Raw genomic sequence first — 15,495 nt, 5'->3', positions numbered from 1 at the left:
CATTACCTTTGCCGAACATCGTCTTATTAGACCACCATGCACAAAAAATCACAAAGAATTACCATGTAACAACTATATGACTATCATACCATACCACTAATCATGAGGTTAGAACCTCACACAATCACTTAAACACATTATAGACCCATAATGAAATTTAACTAGCCAATCCTGATCATGTAAGTTACCACTTGATGAAAGGTATCTCCTATTCGAGGTTAAACTCATATCCTTTTATTGCACATTCTCCAATTCGCATAATTTCCACCATCTGACCAAAGTGACCATATAACCAATACTCAACTACCACAACTCCCTCTATTTCAACACCTTATACTCCCCCGCAACCATGAATACCAATTCCCTATAGCAACTCCATTAACCATATCAACTATATTACACCAATATCCATACCAATCCAATCTTTGATCATCCTACTCCCTCAACTGACCACTAAAGTCTCATACTATGCAAATACTCTACCAAATTCTTACTCCTTTAATTCCTCAAAACTCGTGATTAATAAGTTGACCTGCAATTAACGTATATTTCTCAACTCACACCCTCATGATAGCATCCTACATCCCCATGACTCCTTACCTTCATGCCCCCATCTCTTGTGAACATTCCCTCTATTTCCTTCTATTCTCCTTCCCTCATTTCACTCGACAACACCCATAGTCCACTAAACCCATTACTCCTACTACCTAACTTCTTCACAATTCGGTTACCTTCTCGCTATTTCCAAAAGTCAACTCTCATTAGCCTATATCCATAACTTCTCATTCGTTTCTTATCAACAATCCTTGTCATCGTGCTACCTTCTCAACTCACCACCAATAAGTCCATCCACCCAGAGTTTTCTCTTTAGTTGATTACATCTTCCTTTAACATCTCCAGAAAGCAATATTCGCCTCATCCTGTTACTTCCCAAAGAATTAAACATTAGGCTAACCTCCTAGTAACCCAAATTCCCAAACACAACCACTATATACAAATCGTCATAACGACATCCCTTGATCTAGCCTCACTAAACATCAATTTGTTCCATTTTCTATCATGACCTTTTATTACCCGTATACTCACCTAATATAGCTATATATAATCACCTCCCTCCAGAATTCCCTACATATCCCAATTACCATAATTCACACCCCTCATTTCAAATTTTTATTCTCACATTTCTCGGACTTTCATTACCGCTCACGTCACCACTCCACCATATACGCTTATCATTACATTGCTCAAGGTCATGGCTATAACACTCATCATACTTCACAAAATGTACTCCTTGCCTTAATAAACTTATCAATTTCACTTCCTCTTTCCACCTTCCACCACCACTACGTATTACCTCATATCTTCCCCATGCACCAAACTCGCACCCATAATAAGGTGGTACTTTCCATGTTATAGGATCAAGTAACTTACGCACCAAGACCAACCCAAGAAAAACATATGCACATGACCTACGACTCAAAACAAAATATCATTTGTCAAAAAGTACTCAGCCGAGTACCCTACATACTCGGTCAAGTACTGGCCACTCGGTCGAGTTACCCTGCTACTCGGTCGAGTGCCACTACTCCAGGAGATGACCAGGAAACACACAAGAAAACACTCGATCGAGTACTGATAAGTAGTATTTTCGTATCATTTTACTCATGTTTTGACTTTTTATTTTACTCGAATTTTGTGCGTTTTAATCGTTTAATAGCTCATTTTACTATTTAGTTAGAAATAATTAGTTTTATTAGAATAATTAATAATAATTATCATATTTCGAGATTTGATACTCCTTTTTTTTTATACTTGTAGGTACCTGTTCGAAAATAAAGTGAAGCGAGTCAAAGACGGTTTAAGGAAAGCCAAAGGAAATAAGGCCCAATAAAGCAAGAATGGAAGTCAACCATTGTACTTTCACCTCCTTCATTAATCACCAACAATGCCGCATTCCTCTCGCTTCTTCAATTGTAGGGAATTCGAGTTGAACTAGGAACAGAGTTCCATTTCCAAAGCTCACCAAACCCGTCACTCACCCATTCACCCGCATTATTCCACATACCTCTGTCCCTTTTTCTTCACCCATATACTCACAAACCCGACAATCGCTCGAAACCGAACCAAGGTAACATGGGTTCGTGCTCTCTCCCGCAAAACTCAATCCACCACCATTAATCGATAACCAACCACCGTCACTCACCCAAGTTGTTCCTCTATGCCTCGCCTCATTCACCACTACCACTGAGCTGCAAATCGATTTCCATGACCAAACCCGCTGATGTATCACTTTTATATACACTTTTATAACTCCTTTCATAGCATTTTATGTACCGTTTCCGTGCCTTTATGTCATTTATAAGCCCTTTTATAGTGAATTGTCGATACTACCGCTATTTTATATTTTAATGTAGAAATGACGCATTACAAGGATAATCGAGCTAAGATGAGCATTAAGGATATGGCATAGTGGAATACACGAAGCTTGGCACGAGGAACGAGGTGACTTGAAGATTAGAAGTGAAGAAAGACGGGAACAAGCCTGTGAAGCTGGTTCCTCGATCGAGTCCATTAAGGCTCGATCCAGTAATCGTCCTCGATCGAGTGCTGTTAGGCTCGATCGAGGATCCTTTCTGATGGATTAATTTCCGTATTTTCCTAAAACTTATTTTGTAATGTAAATTCTAAACTCGTAGACTATTATTAGGTTACGCTTTATTTTACTTAGGACGACTGAAAACTCTCTTGAGCTTTGATACACTGTTCTTAATCTTTCCTTGTTGATTGCTATGGTATTAATCATTCTTCATTAATTAATCATTCTAGTTTTATGCTCTTAATTAGTTGTTGTTATTTTCTATCGTTAATCATGTTTTCAATTACCATTACTGTCATTGTTAAATTCATTATGAGTAGCTAAATTTCTCATCTAGGATGAAGGGGATCTAGGTAAATTAGAAAGGGGAATATTAATTGATTGCTAGTAATATCGCATAAGTTATCGTTTGATTATTGTTCTACTTCTAGTTAATTGATTTAAGCCTGAATTGTTAACTAGTGTAGCAAATTAATACTTTCACCGACAGGGTTAGAATTAATATAGGCTGCGATAATCAAATAGATTGGGGCTATTTTTAGCTATTGCATGTTAAAATCGATCTAAAGGACATAAACAGAATTAATCAATCTTGTGACCTTAGATAACTTGATTGACCTAGCAATTGATTAAGAGATCCCATATAATTGACCTAGTGAATCGGAAATCCTAGACCTTTAATATTATTGTTATAAACCATTTAATTACTCGTTATTAGTTGATAGATAACAAACAAACCAAAACCCCCAAGAAACGGTTACGTTCAGACGATTTAAATATTAGCAAACTGATTATTACCGCCTCCATGTGGATTCGATACCTGTCTTACCGCTAGCTATTTTGTTAGTAACTGAGATAGATCTGTTTTGATATTGGTGATACGACTTTAGCCTTATCACCCGCCATCACCATCATAATCATCTCCACCACGCATCACCTCCATTAAACCCATCCACTGCTCCTCCATCATTCCCCATGTTCACCATTAATTCTGGCCACCACTAAGTCCAGCTCGTCCCATATACGCCACCTTTCTTCCACCATAGCTCTTCATCATCTTCATTTAACCCGAGATCTTGCAACCATTGTGCCCATCATCATTTTCACTCCCCTGGTCACCATTTCGACAACACCAGCAACCTCGGCTCCTCTACATCGTCTTAGCAACAAACCCGCCATAACCACAACTCAAGTCACCAACTTCACCATCAACAATTCAACTCCACCGTGATTTAATCACCATGGCTGCCTCCACCATTAAACCTCTATTGCTTCATGTCCGAGCTCAGAGCAGGAGCCGTACACCATCAGCAGGCTTACACTAACCTTGAAACAACCAGCAGCACCACCACCACATCTACAATCCTTAACCGCCGACATCAATAAACCAATATACACACATGTTTCTCTATGACGGTACCCCGCCAGTCGACTACCCATACCGGCATCAATTACTCTCCCTTTGGTGAAGAGATCGATGCCAGCACAGCCACCGGCAGCCAACAAACCAGCACACAACACCGCATTCCTAATCTCTCATCAATTTTGTGCTCTATGCTGGCATACCGGCTGCCGCCTCACCGGCTTCCACTACACCCACATCAATTTCTTGCTCTATTCTACAATACCTCGCTGCCAGGACCCTTGCCAGCCGCCAGTGGACCGGCAGGCACTCCCCGCTGCCAATCTTCGTCCTTTTCTACCTTTTCCTTGTTTGGCCTTTTGTGATTTGTAAGATGTGCCGATTAGTTTGATTTGTATTGTGTCGATTGTTTTGTTTTTATTAAGCTGATGATGATTATGATGATGATGATGATGATGATGATTATTATTATTATTATTATTATTATTATTATTATTATTATTATTATTATTATTATTAGTAGTAGTAGTAGTAGTAGTAGTAGTAGTAGTAGTAGTAGTAGTAGTAGTAGTAGTAGTAGTAGTAGTAGTAGTAGTAGTAGTAGTAGTAGGAGTAGTAGTAGAAGTAGGAGTAGTAGTATATAAAGAGAACATTACATATACTACTACACACCAAAAAACTTATATTAAACATTAGAATAGAAATTAGAATAGAATTAGACTAGCTTAGATTATTTCTCTCTCAAATTTTAGAACCCTAGATTTAATTATTTTCCTCTCTTCAATTTTCTTCTACTCAAGTTGTAATCTTTAAGTTCTAAAGCATCACATGTTTGATGATGATTGGAGGAGTAATGATCAGGAGTACTCTGTCCAGCTGGGTTACTCTTGGCTGGCAGAGGATGTTGCTGATGTTCCATGGTACCCTTGGATCAGAAATAGGATAATGCTCCCCAAGCATGAGTTCTTTATCTGGTTGGTTGCGCAGAACAGATTGCTCACTCAGGATATACTGTGGAAGATGAATATTATTCCTGGAAACTGTTGCTTTCTATGTGGAGCAGCTGAGGAAAACATAGACCATCTCTTTTTCCTGTGTCCTTTCAGTCAGCATTACAGGCAGCAGATTGCAGACTGGTTGGGGGTCCCTATCCCTGATCAGAATGTGATTTCTTGGTGGCTAGGGCATAGGGATAGGTCTTTGTTGTGAAAGCAAATTGTAGCAGCTTGTATGGCACATGTAATGTATAGCATATGGCAGGTGAGGAATAGGTGTCGGCTTGAAAATGTATTGACTTTGCCTGCTGTTGTTATAAAGCAGGTGAAGAAGATTTTTCTTATGCAATTGAGAGCTAGTTGTGTTGGTTCCAGTATTAGGAGTGTGCAAGACTGGATAACACGACTAGCATGAGTCTTGTAATGAGCTAGAGTTTGATCTCTGGGAAATCTGTTTTGTTTTGGGCATTAATATAATCACTTACATTTCCCCAAAAAAGTTGTAATCTTTACTAAAAATTAATTCAATTCCTCTCTAGTTTATCCAAGTTCTTCATTTCTCAATAGTTTACAATAGTTATTTGAGTTGTATTTTGAAGATTTGAAGAAATTCATTCTTCCATTATTATCCAAACGTGTTCATTTCCTCTTAGTTGGTATAATTTATCTCTTATTTACATCTTATTTTCATTTGTTTACATTTCTCATCTTAGTTAATTACTCTTTGTTCAAGTCACCGTGTTGTTTGTCATTGTTTATATGCTATTGTGTTTTGTTGTTAATTTATCCTCTATAATCATGGGTGAGTAGTCTTATCTAAGGTCACGGGGGATCTTGGGTGATAAACGGGGTGAATTTGGGTTGTTAACCTTTTGAATTGGGTAATTAATTGGTCTTACTCTTGTACATATGAAGTACTCGATGAAATGTTGAACGAAAGTTTGAGTCTTTCTTAGCATGTTTAACTTATCTTGGTGCATTATGCCATTGGGTTGTTTTAGAAGTGTTTAATGAGATACTTAAATGAAAGTTGGGGCCTTTCTTAGACATATTTGATCCATCTTGGTGCGTATGCTATTAGATAGTCTTTATGAATGTTTGTGATGAGTTTGTCTTAACTAAGTGAAAGCTTTTTTGTAAACCCTTACTCCCATGCCTATGAAATATTTGATGGATTGCTTAAATGAAAGTTTCAATCTTTTATTATCATGTTTAGTCTATCCTAGGTCGAAAGCCAATGGAAAGCCTATATGGCATGGTCAAGATGAGTTTTTCTTACTAAGTGAATACTTGTTGGTTATCTCTAATTGACTAAGAAATTAGGATCAATCATAGACCTTTATCATTACCCGTTTATTGTTAACACTCTTCTCTTCCCCGACTTACCCAAGTTAACTGATACGAAAATTACCCGAATTTTCGAAAGTAGCGGAAGCAATAACAATAGCAATGCAGATACGAAATAACGAGAACACAAAGACAATAAAAAAATAACAATAACGTGAATAAGAACGAACAAAAAGGGGATATTTGCTCAAAACAGACCTCTGCTTTGAACAATGGTGACCGATGTAGCAAAGCGCGTGCTAGTCGATCTAGTTTAAGTCTGAAAACGTGTCAGACAGAAACCGTTTTGGAATGAAAACGCGTCGATCCGAGATAACAATTGCAAGGCAAAAGCTTAGGGTTTTATTATAACTTGAATGATAAAATAACAACGCATATGACCCTTATTTATAGTCCCAAAAACCAACCTAAGGCCAGCTCCTACATGCCTAAAACAAGCTTAATTCTCAGCTACAATCTTTCCTAAAATCGACTTTCCTAAAACTGTTCTAATTGCCTTGCCTTATTCTGTAATTAGTAAATAACATAATCTAATTCCGACACATGCTAATTACACTGAATTAAATAAATAACAATAAAATAATATAAGATAAATTATTCGACTCCGAGCTCTACTAGGAGAACACGAGCTGAACTTGTGTTCGAACCCAAATAGGCGAGCTGATTGGCGTGAACCTGAGTTGCTATCCCGTCCACCATTCCCTTGACATTGAGTACCACTTCGTCATTTTCATTTGAGCTTACCATTTTTGTATCATCCCCTCCCCCTTTGAAAGGAATTGTCCGCAATTCAGCAATCCCACCATCATCGAGATATGGCGATAAATCACCTACATTAAATGTCGCATGTACGCCATAATCTCCTGGAAGCTCGACCTTGTAAGCATTGTCATTCACCTTGGATATGATCTTGTATGGTCCCTCGGCCCGTGGCATAAGCTTGTGCTTTCGCTTGCTCAGAAATCTTTCCTTCCGCAAATGCACCCAAACCAAGTCCCCTGGTTCGAACAACTTTGGTCTCTTATGCTTGTTCGATTTCTTTTTATAAGCTTCATTCACAGACTTGATTCAATCTCGTATCTGCTCATGTAACTTAACCATCGATTTCAGTTTAGACTCTGCATCCTTATGCACCAACTCGTCTTTAGGGAAAGGAATGAGGTCCAAAGGCAAATATGGATTCAGGCCGTACACAACTTCAAATGGAGAGTGCGTAGTAGCGAAGGTAGGAGAGCGATTGTAAGCAAACTCGGCATGTGTAAGCTTTAAGTCCCAATATTTCTGAGTTTTGCTTACCAATCCACGTAATATAGTACCCAAGATACGATTTGTTACTTCTGTTTGTCCATCGGTTTGAGGGTGATGCGATGTACTAAACAAAAGCTTGGTTCCCACCTTTCTCCATAATGTATTCCAGAAATAGCTTAGGAACTTCGAGTCATGATCAGAAACAATCGTTTTGGACACTCTATGTAATCGAACTATTTCGCAGTAATATAAATCAACCACATTACTCGCGTCATCGGTCTTATGACAAGCCACAAAATGCGCCATTTTTGAAAATCGATCAACGCCCACCCTAATAGCATCCTTACGTCGTTGAGTGCGAGGTAAAGCAGCGATAAAATCCATCGACACATCCTCCCATGGCCTGCTTGGTATTGGTAATGGAATATACTCGCCTGGTTTAAAAGTACTTTTTGCAAGGTGATAAGTCACACACTTACTCACTACATTATGCACATCGCCTTGCATCCTTGGCCAATAAAAATGCTCTCTAAGAACATCCAACGTTTTCTGAACATCGAAATGGCCAGCTAAACCTCCCCTATGTGCTTCTCGAATCAATAATTCCCAAACCGAGTGCTTAGGAACACAAAGACAATTGCCTTTAAAGATAAATCCGTCTTGTAATACGAAGTCTTTAAATGCACCAGCCTTGCTATTAACATACAATTTGCTAAAATCTTCATCTTCGACATAATAATCCTTTAAAGTTTCAAACCGGAGCAATCGAATATCAAGTGTAGAGAGTAAAGAATAACAGCGAGATAGAGCATCAGCAACAACGTTACTCTTTCCATCCTTATACTTCGTAGAAAAATGAAACGATTGCAAAACTCAACCCATTTAGCATGCCTCGTTTTAAATTTCTGCTGCCCATTTATATGTTTTAATGATTCATGGTTTGAATGTAAAATAAAATGACTTGGGTGAAGATAATGACTCTAGTGACCAAGAGCTCTAACAATAGCATAGAATTCCTTATCGTAAGTTGAATAATTAAGTCTAGCTCCTCCCAACTTTTCAGAAAAGTAAGCAATAGAGCGTTTACCTTATATAAGCACGACTCCAATTCCAACACCGCTAGCATCACATTCAACTTCAAAAGGTTGTGTAAAATCAAGTAAGGCCAATACAGGAGCCTCACATAGCCGCTTCTTGATCTCCTCAAATGTTCTTTTGGCTGCTTCACTCCAAACTAACGCTCCTTTCTTCAAACACTCCGTGATAGGACTGGTTATGGTGCTAAAATCCCGAATAAACCTTCGATAAAATGATGCAAGACCATGAAATGATCTAACCTCAGTCACGGACTTAGGACATGGCCAAGACTTGATTGCTTCGATCTTAGATTGATCGACTGAAACTCTTTATTTTGAAACGACATAGCCAAGAAATACCACGCTATCCACAAAAAATATACACTTCTCCAATTTGCCGTAGAGTTGTTGTGCTCTAAGGGTCTCGAATACTTGTCTAAGATGGACAAGATGATCCTCCAAGCTTCTAGTGTAAATCAGAATGTCATCTAGATAAACAACAACAAACCTGCCCAAGAATGGTTTAAGCACCTCCTTCATTAACCTCAAAAAAGTACTCGGAGCATTTGTAAGACTGAAAGGCATGACGGTCCATTCATATAATCCATGCTTAGTCTTAAAAGTTGTTTTCCATTAATCACCTTCTCTCATTCGAATCTAATGATAACCGCTTCTTAAATCAATCTTTGAGAAAATAATGGACCCATGGAGCTCATCTAACATGTCGTCCAGCCTCGGAATTGGGAATCGATACTTGATTGTAATGTTATTCACGGCCCTACTATCGATGTACATTCTCCAAGTCCCGTCTTTCTTTGGTACAAGTAATGCCGGAACAGCACATGGGCTTAAACTTTCACGAACATAGTCTCGACTCATGAGCTCATCAATTTGTCTTTGCAACTCCTTTGTCTTCTCGGGATTACTCCTATAGGCTGCTCTATTAGGAAGCAACGCACCTGAGTTTAAATCGATTTGGTGTTCTATTCCTCGGATTGGCGGCAAACCTGGTGGCAAATCATCGGGAAATACATCTTTGATCTCGTGCAATAACTCTTTAACGGGTCATTCATTTACAATTTTTGTAGCCACATCTTTTTTCTCATCGGCAATTAAAGCATACAGGGCTCACCATTGTCTAGAGCTTGCTCAATTTCTCGCTCATTAGCAAAAACAGATAAGCTAGGTTTCTTAGCTCGCTTGGCACTCATAGCTCGAACATCTTTAGGTGACATTGGTTGTAGCACAATCTTCTTGCCTTTGTCATATAGCTCATACTCATTACTCCGACCATGGTTCACAACATATCGATCAAACTGCAACGGACGCCCCAAAAGGATATAGCACGCGTCCATTTGGAATAACATCGCAAAGAACATCGTCAATGTACGAACCCATTGCCAACCCAACTCAGACCTGCCTGGTTACTTTCACTTTATTACCGTCATCAAGCCAATGCAAAGAATAAGGCTTAGAATGACCCGTTGTCTCTAACCCAAGCTTAGTAACCATCTCTGTTGATGCGACATTCGTACAGCTGCCACCATCTATAATCAAGCTACACCACTTGTCTCGTTGTTCCGTCACAATGGACTCGGATTTAGCTTGCAAGGAACGAATTACCAACGTGTCATAAATAGGAGCATCGTAGGACTCAACGTCCCCTTCTTATTCGTCTTGTATACTGAGATTAAACACGCCTCCTAATGTCTCATCTTCCCGCTCAAATAACTCGTCCCTAGCAACCATGGCCTCTCTTAAGGTCATATTTCGTTTATTCGGATAAGAATTCTGAAGGTGGCCAAATCCTTGGCATTTAGAACAACGAACCCTAGAAAGGCTAGTTTCCCTCGAAGGTGGAGTAGCCTTAGGAGCCACGGTTGTTGCAGAGGTATTCACGACCCTCACCACCGTTTTAGAATTTGAGCCTGACGCCATAGATTCGGATGGATCAGACTTACTCTAATTGCTCAACCTACTTACTTCACTCGCCCCATATCTGTTCTTTCCCTGCGCCTCAAGTTTCAAACATAAACCACATAATGTATCGAAATCAGCATACGAATACATCTCAACGGAACTAGAAATATTTCGATTCAAACCACGAAAAAATCGTGCCATCTTTTGCTCCTGATTTTCTTCTATCTCTCCTATTAAAGAAAGCTTCTCAAATTCGTCAATATATTCATTAACACTCATCCTACCTTGCAACAAATCAGAAATTTTCTTGTATAAGGTAAGTTTATGCGTTGCCGGTACATATCTCTTCCTTAGCTTTCGTTTCAACATATCCCAAGAAGCAAGTTTCTCCTTTCCAGCCCGTGCTCTTTGAGCCTTCAAATTCTCATACCACAATGAAGCCCCTCGAGCAAGTTTGAGAATTGCATACTTACAACGTTTATTGTCATCCAGATCCTTGAAATCGAACAACCAATCAAACTTTCGTTTCCATTCCAAGTAATCTTCAGGATCGGTCCTACCAACAAATTCCGGCAACTCCGTGATTTTGAACTCACCCACGGGTTTCTGTCTCGGCCCACTTCTGGGTCCCGTTGGCCTATTACGTCGGTAATCTCGTACTTCAGCCAATATGGTGTCGTCATCTAGCCCAGCCATCGAAATAGAAATAGAATCTGTAACCTGATGCTCTGATTATGATACGAAAATTGCGCGGAAGCGGTTTAATAGAATAACGAACAATAATTAAAAAGGATATTTGCTTCAAAATCTATTTTGAAATCGAAACAATGGGATATTTGCGTGATCTAGACCTATAGATCGAACAATGGTGATTGAATCGCAAGACCAATTGCTATTAATCGGGTTAGAGTTTGAAAACGCGTCAAACAATAACAAAGCTTGGAATGAACGCGTCGATTCGAAATTCACAATTGCACGCAGCAAAGCAAAGTTCTGTTTTTTTTTTTTATTAATTCTTTATCTATATGAAAATAACATACAACGACCTCTATTTATACTAGAAAATAAACGACCTAGTGCTGCCTTGCTTCACAAGTTAATATTTTCCTAAAACCCGACTTATACAATTACCTTATTCTATTATTCTGAAACTAGGAAATAAATAAACTAGTAATAATATAATTAGGAAATAAACTAGTTCTATGGTTTTTAGGGAACCTTTATTAAACTCCTAATTAAAATATCAGCAATAAAAATTAGGCCAATTTGCATATTACTACCTTTTAAAGTCAAAAAATTTTAAATTACTACCTAATATAATTAATTATGCAAATTACTATCTATAATCATACAACTAAGTTCGTCCTACTACTAGATGACGAAAAATGGGACTAAGTAACATTTTAGTCACCTGAGCACACTCCCCTTCATGTCTAATGACTATTATGCCCTCACTTAATAAAATCCTAAAATTAACTCATCCTAACTATCAATCTCATCATTTTAATTAAATTACCCAGATTTACTACTATCTTTTTACCCTCTCCATCAAAATTCTCTATCTTACACCATTGTTGAGCCATATTTCATCTTTAGTTCTGGTAAGTATCGTTAATTTCTTATTTTTTATGTTGTTTATTTTTCGTATTTCTTAATTTGATACCCTAATTTCATAGTGAGTATGCTTATTTGTAAAATTTGGGGGTTTTTATATGCTGCATAATTTCAATTGGAAAATTGGGATTTTTTCATACTTGATGTATACCTCTCACAGTGGTAAGTCGAGCAGTAAGTGAAGCGGTAAGTCGATGCTGCTTTACCAAAAACTTAGTTGTGTTGTTGTAGACGTATACCACTTTGTAGTCAACTAAAGTTGGTATTTTTTATTGTCACAAAAACGGGCAGCAAGAAATGCTTCCACTTCAACTTTTCTTGTTCTTGTTTTGTAGATGGATCAATCATATTTTTTTTTGTTCTTTAACTTTATTTGTATATTGTGTTGATTGTAGGATGTCACTTTGTATGAGGTATTACCATGGTGGTAATTTCGTATACAAGAAGGGAAAGACTGAATATGTGGGTGGGATGTTGTTATTAGATCCTGGTTTGTCTGTGAGGGATATTAACTTTGTTGTGATAATGGAGAAGGCTAGAGAACTTGTGGGAACAGATAGGTATGAGGTTTGGTATAAGTTACATGGGAGGAACTTGAATAATGGTAGAAGGATGTTGATAGATGAGTGGGATATATCATTGTTGTTGGAAAGTAAGGATGCTTTTAATATTGTGTCTGTGTAGATTATAGTCTTACCATGTCAAAAAGACCACACACCTCATAAAGTGAACTCAATCTCCCCAAGGACAAAGAATCAAATGCTAACCCAGTTTTTAAGTGATATTGATGTGGTCCCCAGTGCTTATAATAAACAAAGCACCAGCTGCAATAAATCTACTACCCCATTGAGGAGAAGCCTTAGAGGACACATCCATCCAAAAAATTCACAAAGTAAAGACAAATCCCTACAATTTCCCTATGCAGAACCCACACCACTTCAAATAACTTTTCCAAAAAGTACTCATGTGAGCACATCTGTAGAGTTGAGTAAGTTAAATGTTAGAAGAAGGCTTGAGACAGTGACTGTTGAAGAGACAGAGGAAGTAGATGAGGACTTCTCCTCAAGTTCAGAAACAAGTGATGTGGAAAAGCATTTTGAGGACATTGAGGACGATAGGGTTATAGGTGAAGAATTGTTTCAGGACATCAATCATGGAGAAATATTTCATTCAATAAGAAGTAGCTTCAATGAAGTGAGATCTAGTTCTTCTACATAAAATGAGGTTGATCCAGAAACTCAGGTTTCACCTACTACAATAGATCATACTTTCAAAACTAATGGGTTATTTAGAGTAGATAACTTGGTTGTTAGGTTAGAGAATGAAAGTGATGGTGATTCTGAAGAGTTGAGGAGTTTACAAGGTTCTGATGTTGAAGTAGAAATAGATCCAAATCCTATATTTAATCTTGAAGTTGATTTTAAAAAGGAAATTGTTCTGAAATTGGGTTTGAAGTTCCCAACAGTTGTCGATCTTAGGTTAGCATTAAAACAATATGCTATTGAAAATGGGGATGATTTCTTCTATTTACATAATGGTAGAAAGAAACTTTCAGCTTATTGTGTGAACAAGTGTGACTATGAGTGGGACAATGTTAGGTCAAAAGTGAAAGCTTGCACTTGCAATAACCCTGACAAGTGTTTGTTCAGAGTTTGTGCTGCTATAACTCACTCAGAGGATGCCATTCAAATAAAGGGGATGGGGTTAGAACATAGCTGTGCTTTTAGTACATATACAAGGCAAGTAACTTCAGAATTTTTGGCTGCTAAGTATTTGGAGGATTGGAGGATTAGACCATCATGGAAGCTTAAGGAATTTAAAGCACAAGTGTATAAGGATTTGTTAGTTGAAGTAGGCTATAGCAAACTGTGGAGGGCTAGAGATAGGGCTAAATTATTGATTCATGGTAATGCTTCAGATGAATACAAGATAGTGTATGATTATGCTCAGGTTATTGAAAAATACAATCCTGGTTCAAGCACACATGTGCTTTGTGAAACAATGCACAAGCATATTCCTGTATTTCAGAGGATGTATATGTGTCTAGAGGCATGTAAGCAAGAGTTTGTAAGAGGTTGCAGGCTAATAATTGGGGTAGATGGGTCTCACTTGAAGGGGCCATATCCTGGAATGTGTTTGGTAGCTGTAGGGAAAGATGGTAATAACAACATCTTCCCTATTGCATGGGCTGTGGTGGAGGTTGAGAACACACAAACATGGAGATGGTTTTTTGTGTTGTTATTAAATGATGTAGGAAGGAGCAATGAAGAAGGAAAAGGGCTCACCTTCATGTCTGACATGCAGAAGGTGCTTTTTTCTAACTTTGTTTTTCTCTAATTTATTTTTTTGTGTATAATTTGTAGCTAATATTTTGTTCTCACATGATTTTTCATTCCACAGGGTCTTTTAGAAGCATTCTCTACTATCACTCCTAAAGCAGGCATTAGGTTCTGTGTTCGACATATATGGGCAAACTTCAAATTGCATTTCACAGGCATGGCATTTAAAGAGAACTTTTGGAAGGCAGCCAAGTCAACAAATAAGGTTTGTGGTTTCTGTCTTATTGTGTTTTTATTTTTTCGAGATTTCATGTATTATTCTGAGCTATCCTCTCTTGTTTAGAATGACTTCCTATCACATTTAGAGGCAATCAAGGCTTTGAAACCCGAGGCACATGCTTACTTAGTTGCCATACCACCTGAGAGTTGGTCAAGACATGCTTTCACATACACTGCCAAGTCTGACATGTTGTTAAATAACATGTGTGAGACCTTCAATTCTGTTTTAAAAGAGGCTAGAGATAAACCAATTCTCACTCAGATGGAGTGGATGAGAAGGTACATTATGCTGAGAAATTGTGAGAGGAGGCAAGGAATTATCAAATACAAGGGAGTTAATATGCCATTTGTGTACAAGTTCTTTGAATGGGCACATGATCAAGCTAGATTTTGTAAGTGCTTTGGTGCAATTGTGGATAAATGGGAGGTGGAGTATATGTCAGACAGACATGATATTAATTTAAAGGAGAGGACGTGCTCTTGTAATCACTGGCAATTAACAGGTATTCCTTGCCTTCATGCTTATGCTTGCATATTGAAGTAGAGAAAAAGCCGTCATAACTATGTGGATGTTATGTACTCTAAAGCTGTTTATCAGTTGGCATATGAGCCAATAATAAGCCCTATGCCAGGACCCAATTAGTGGGACAGAACAGCAAACCCACAACCAGATCCACCTGCACATAGAAGACTCCCTGGAAGGCCATCTGAAAAGAAAAGGAGAAAAGAACCAGATGAAGGAAAGGGGAAGAAGAGGGATTACGTCAAGAGGATTAAG

The 15,495-nt window shown here is 38.2% G+C and overlaps 1 protein-coding gene across 1 annotated transcript; it reads left to right on the top strand.

Annotated features, from left to right (window-relative positions):
- The first annotated feature begins 12,918 nt into the window (after positions 1-12,918).
- On the top strand, positions 12,919-15,261 carry LOC141613187 (uncharacterized). Its single transcript, XM_074431927.1, has 4 exons — positions 12,919-13,285; positions 13,394-14,466; positions 14,560-14,703; positions 14,782-15,261. Exons 1-4 carry the CDS (start codon positions 12,919-12,921, stop codon positions 15,259-15,261), a joined length of 2,064 nt encoding a protein of 687 aa, XP_074288028.1.
- The last annotated feature ends 234 nt before the right edge of the window (positions 15,262-15,495 follow it).

This window comes from Silene latifolia, chromosome 11 (genome assembly GCF_048544455.1).
Source record: "Silene latifolia isolate original U9 population chromosome 11, ASM4854445v1, whole genome shotgun sequence".
In the NCBI taxonomy this organism is placed as follows: domain Eukaryota; kingdom Viridiplantae; phylum Streptophyta; class Magnoliopsida; order Caryophyllales; family Caryophyllaceae; genus Silene; species Silene latifolia.
Note: the sequence above shows the minus strand (reverse complement) of the source record. Positions and strands in the feature narration are given on the sequence as shown.